The 6,245-nt window shown below is 35.8% G+C and overlaps 1 protein-coding gene across 1 annotated transcript; it reads right to left on the minus strand.

Moving 5' to 3' along the window:
- Positions 1-3,187: 3,187 nt before the first annotated feature.
- On the minus strand, positions 3,188-5,935 carry LOC122537220. Its single transcript, XM_043670246.1, has 2 exons — positions 5,621-5,935; positions 3,188-4,149 (listed from the first exon to the last, which is right to left on the minus strand). The coding sequence occupies exons 1-2, from the start codon at positions 5,630-5,632 to the stop codon at positions 3,739-3,741; spliced, it is 423 nt and encodes a 140-aa protein (XP_043526181.1). The 5' UTR covers positions 5,633-5,935; the 3' UTR covers positions 3,188-3,738.
- Positions 5,936-6,245: the final 310 nt, after the last annotated feature.

Raw genomic sequence — 6,245 nt, forward strand, 5'->3', positions numbered from 1 at the left:
AGATGCATAGTAAAGTGCAGCGTGCAGGAAGAGAATAAGTGTACAGTACGTCAATGCTGCTGCATTGTATATGCATGCTAGCACACTCCTTGCTAGGAGGATATACGATGTGCTATTTCCGTCTTTTCACAAAACTGTCAGATCATTGTACTCTTTCGCGTAAGAATAAATATAACTCCCAGTCTGTTTCCTTGAAGATGTATTAGGTAGTTTCCTCGAAATGCATCTTCGATTTTCATACGCTCGTGTCATGTTGTTCCATATCAAACTGATAAAGATCTAACGGGAAACGAGTGAAAGATATGTACCTGCATATCGAAGAATTTATTCGCTGTTATCACGTGATTTTTATCATCCCATTGAAAATTGTTTCGTTCGTTTAATATTTTAAAAGAATATGTTTTTCGCCAGATTCTTTTAAAAGAACTGCGACGAAAATTCATTTTAGTGGAATTGTTCGATATTTGTTTGCTTTTTTTGTTTCCAATTCCTTTTTCGATTTCATCGAATTTTCAAATTCCCTCTCTCTTATATTGAAGTTTCTTTAGTTTCCTTTAATCTTGTGCGATTTTCTATACACTCGCCTCAATTTTCTTTAATCCTTTTTACCTTTCACTGATACTCTTTTGTTGCATCCATTTCTACCTTGAGTTTCTCTATTTTTTTTCATCTACCTTGAATCTTTTCCACGTTTCATGATATTTCTCATTTCCATTTAATTTCTTTTTGTTCAGTCCGGCTTTCCTCGTAGTTCTTGAGCCTTTCAAAGCTTCCTTGACTTTCTTTCTCTCTCCCTCTTTTTTTTACTGGTTATTCACATACGTATTCGAGAATATTTTCAATACAGAAAACGATCATAATAAATAATATCAACGATATGATATAATAATGTAACGAAAAATAGCACAGAATATGAAAAAAATGTTCATTATCCCAGTCTCACGTTGAACGTGTTTCTTAAAATGAATACGAGATTAAGACATAAAAATTAGAGGGCCAGAGAATTTATATCTAGAGAAATAATCTATAAAAGTCGTGTCAACGATATTGAAAAAATTGTCTACGAGATTGGAAAAAAGGAAAACGACAATAAAAAGGAAGAAAACGTTTTAATTAATTACTAATCAGATGTAATCAATGAACTTTATATCGTTCGACGTGTGCGAGAGTTAAAAAAGAAAAAAAAAAAAAAAAAACAACATTCTCCCCAGTGAAAATTTCCAGCGAAATTAGTATTGAAATTAAAACCCGTACCGCGATGCCGTTTAATTTGCATTCAAAGCTTCCTGGCGCTCTGTTTAAACGACGTTGATTCTCTCTGTTTTCAAAGCATCGTTACCGGTTTTTATCTGGCGTGGCCGTTATCGGCGATGCAACGCGAAACGAATCGTTGCTCGAATCGTGACCGTGGCTGTGCCAGTCGTTCTAAATTTCCCAACTTAATTGCCCAAATTTACAGGGAGGCCGCGACGCATTAGGCGCGAGTGAAAGTTTACTGCGGCCACGGTTTAATCGCTGTTAATCCTTTTATCTCGCGTTCGTACCTTTCAATTTCCTGTTTAGAGAACAAATACGGAAGGGACACGGTGTTTGGATATCGACATTTGTTCTACCTTTTTACCTACGTATCTTTTATTTGGACTCGTCTTTCTTTCTTTCTTTCTTTTTTCTTTCGATACGCGCTAAAATCGCCCACAATCGAGGACACTGGCGCGAATTTCAACGTATACATACATCCGGGACAGCGATAAATCAACACGCTCTAAATCCACGCTCGGGTGATAGGCTAAGCACAATGTTGACCTGGATTAGAAAGTGACATATATCGCAGTGATTCGCGTTGAATTTTTAATTAGACGGACATTGAAGATTTTTGAGATGGAAGAATATTTGATCCTTAGGAATACAAAGGTATTTTTATTTCTAAGTCGATATATCTATTTTTTCTCTACGTCATATCAGTGAAAGTAATTTCTGATAAGCGAAACGTTCTGTGCGTTCTAGACTTGTGATATTAGGTTGGTGCATGTAAGATTCAATCTTACTATTTAAATGAAATCAAAATTAAAATTATGTGCGAACAATCGTTATGAACAAAGCTTTAGTGACGGTATAGTATTGACAAGACGTAACGAACGAATGGAAGCAAACGTGAACAAATGGACAGGCAATTTGTCTATATTGTCCGATGAAACTACAACGAAAAATTTCTTCTCTCCCCGGAAAGAAACAGAGTTATGAACTCTGATACTTTAACGAAATTAATAAACGAAAGAGGCATCCCGTGTCTGTTCTTTAAGCTAAGAATTAAATTTCAAAGCTAGGACAACGTCACGAGATGTCTTAGCGCAGGAAGGATTATACTGTCGTTGCGGCATCCGTGTTCAACCATTAAGGGGCTTTTCAGGATCCTATTCCCCAAGTTCCCCATCTTGCTATCGATTCCAATATGTAGATCCTGCATTCTAATACCAAATATCCCCCTGTTTGTGGTAAAATCTAATTATAGGCAGCTTTAATCATAGACGCACTAACTAGGGATTAAAGATTCCCGTCGTTTAACCATATTGATCTCCGTATCTTCCTCTATTCGCCTGTTCTCTTCGATATTCCACTGTCTTTTTATTATTTTTATTATTTTTCTCGGTCCATTTTATTCCTCTTCCTTTACCTTTACCATAGAAATTGCAAAAAAAGAGCATAGTTTGGATAACACAGGCCAGAGAGTAGTTTAAAAATTCCATTCAGTTGCGAAACCTCTTTATTTTTTCATTCTTCTCTAGTCTCTTTTATTTCCTTGTACTATTGTATCTCTTAAAGTTATTTTTTAGATTAACTGTTATTTTTGTTCTTTTCTTTACCTAGACGTTGCTCAAGGATTTTTAATACGTGCTCAGTTTCAGAATTATTCACAGATATTGTATGTATATGTAGAGTTGATTAGTGAAAGTAGAAATATATTCTGATTAATTCCGTGGTAGTCGATTTCGCCAGACTAAACAACTGGCATAGTAAACAAGTAGAAATTAATCTTGTTGCATTGCACTGGACGTTGTAAACGCCAGAAGATTTATGAGAATCGAAGTTTAATATTCCAGTCAATATCCACCTTTATCTTTTTGCTAAAGAATGCGAAAGAATCTGTGATAAAGGATAAGAGAACGATGCAACTGTGATGCAGGTGATTGAAACAAAATTAATCTCTTTAATTACAAATACACTTCACTTTACCAAATAAACATCCCTTTAACTTAAAATCTAACATAGAAAAATAACATTTTACATGCACCAATCTACGATCGCTGTCTTCTATACCTAAAACGTTCTCATCTCTAATTATTAGGAACAACAGTAAGGTGTCTGTTTGTTAATTTACATCGAGATTTATTACATCGGTAGAAATTTTCAAAATGCTCAGACTCGTATAGAATCAATGGGAAAATTGGCTATTTACTGAGAATGGTCATCCATTCGATAAGACTGTCATAGTTCGCAAAAATGATCATCCCCCAATTATTATTTATATTGGAGAAAACAAATGTTCCCACTGCTAAATAATAAAATTAGTAATTTTCCATTTCGAACCTACCACAAAAAAAGAAAAAAGAAAAGAAAAGAAATTTACTTCTCTCGATCGCTTTGCTCTTCAACAACGTAAAAACTAACGTGCAACGTTCGTCCTCCGTTCGTCGTAGAACGATTCGTCGATAAACGACAAACGATGCTTATCGCAATCACTCATTTGACCAGCACGTGTCCAGGTAAGAACGGGAAGGTGTTGTAAATGTAAACAGGCCGATTAAAGGCGAACGAGTTGGCGATGGCCAGCGCTGGATTCGAGTCGAAATCATCCTCCGGGATGGCAGTGGGTGTCGTTGGTTCCCTGGTTCGCGGTGTCGTTGTGGTTTTCATCGTCGTCGTCGTCGTCGTCATCGTCGTTGGTGGTGGCAGGGCAGTGGTGGTGGTGAAAATTGGGGGGTGGCTTGTCGAGTACGGAGGTTCATAGGCTGGTAATCCTGGCGGCCCGTAATACGCATGCAATCGATTGTTGGCGGGATTAAAGCGTTGACCATTAGGACGCCATCCCCTTGGTTTATATGGCGATAAATCTGACGTTGCTAGTCCGATACAGAGAAGCACGAGGGTCAGCTGGAAAATGGAAAAGCAATTAATGGCTTAGCTGTCGCGCGCTTTTCCTGTTGTCCTTTCGGTGGCCGCGTTCCCGGAAATGCCGGACGAAGGAAACGTTAGCAGCAGACGGTCGCTGTTGCCACCAAACCGGCTCGGAACGATCATCGTGATTGTCTAAATTGATTGCGCACCTTCGGTGTTCGACGATCAGAAGAAATAAATTGGGTTAGTTGTGCTGGCGATTCGACGTTTGAATGGAAATAATTGAGCAATAAATTCGCTAGCATATATACTTTGTGACATTCTGAAGAATGTCATAAAAATTATTTACAGAATACGAACGTGTCTGAATTTGTTCGAAGGGAAAAGCAAGTTGTCCCTTTAATTAGGTTTTTATACAAAATGTTAAAAAAATTTATCGCTCGATTGATTGGCTTGTTTATAAATTGAGAATGTTAAGCATGTAGGATGTTATAAGATTTTAAATCTAGTAGGATAACAAATAAATATTTTATGTTAGTAAAAGCAAATCTGTATCTTGGTACCAATAAAATATAATTGTAGTAGATCGTAGCAAAATATATTCTGAAGTATTCTTTGGTAACTAAAGCAATACAATTACTACAATGAAACGAACCGTAAAATGGAGATAAAAAGTTCATAATTTACGTGTCGCTTGTTGAAAAATTTTAGTCGAACGTATTTTTTTTTTATTCCTTTCGAAAATCATTACGATTTATTAAAATTCGAGATTGTTATTTTTCAACGCCCAGTATGACGAGAAAAAGCTGTTCCTTAATAAAATTGTTTCATCTAGTTCTATATTTTATATTTCAATTCATAGGTTTCGCGAATTTATATATTCATGTGTTCAGTCTGTGACTCGAAGAGTACTATTGATTTATGTGTGTACGTGAAACTGTGTATTTCAGTTTGTTCATAAATAAAGATCATCTTGTCTACTTGAAACTTTTGCATTGCGTGTTAAGAGAGACATTCGATATAAAATATTATAGAAAATGGTATAGTCAGAGATTATAAAAGTATCCTCGACATAATACTTTATTTCCATTTTCCGCAAAAAAATAATCAATTTATTAACAAAAGAAGAAAAAACAGCTAGATAAATCGTAAAAGATATTGCAAAAATTTAATTCTAATTAATTTTACATCAACTCTCTAGTTTTCTATACTCACGCAACAAGAAATTACACTTTCGAAAGCAGCAGTTCAGATATCACTAATCACTGCTATGCTACGAATAGAACGACCGATACAACGATGAAGCCATAAATTGCAAAAGAATACTTTGGAAAAATATAGATTTCATTGATATGCAAATTTCAGAAGCCACGCGTTGTTACAAAGGGTTAATGGCGCGTGGTGCAAATATATGGAACGGTCTCGATTCGAGTGTTCAATGAGATCAAAGTACGATTAATGGTTAATCATTCCCCTCGTGCATAACGAATCCAGTGTGTCTCGTTACCGTTCTCCACATTATTGCCGGCCAACACTGTTAACTCCGATCCGAAAAATTTGACTGGCTTTTGTCCGTGTCTCTCATCCGTCTTTATACGCGACACGCACGTTTATGAGATGGTGTTCGAGCACCGTGAATACGAAACAGTACGAGACGATTTCATTTCGTTTCATTGGTTATTGCTCACCTCGGTTTCGTAACTTATACGCCAGACCTATATTACGTGTCGTGAATGGTCATTCGTTCGCAAGAAGTATCACAATGGGCCACGTGACATCTTCGCGACGATTCTTGCAGGCTTTTCGTAGTAAATTCGATGAATTTATTTGGCGAACGATGATGACAGGTGCATGAAACAACGGTACATTAATGCGTGTTGTGCTTTCGATTTGTAGAGATTATTATTTTAATCGGAACGTTGCTCTTTAGTGCGTTTTACCAAAAAAAAAAAAAAAAAAAGGAATTTTTACTGTGTCTTGGTTTTATCAAAACTGTGTTAAATTTTGTATTTGATTTTAAGGATAATTGAGCTTCAAATTATGAAATTCTAATTTTATAATATAATATAATATTATATTATTTTTATAATATAATATAATATAATTTTATAATATAGTAGAGAAATTAATTA

The sequence above is a fragment of the Frieseomelitta varia genome, unplaced genomic scaffold (assembly GCF_011392965.1).
Source record: "Frieseomelitta varia isolate USP_RPSP 00005682 unplaced genomic scaffold, Fvar_1.2 scaffold_160, whole genome shotgun sequence".
Lineage (NCBI taxonomy): Eukaryota > Metazoa > Arthropoda > Insecta > Hymenoptera > Apidae > Frieseomelitta > Frieseomelitta varia.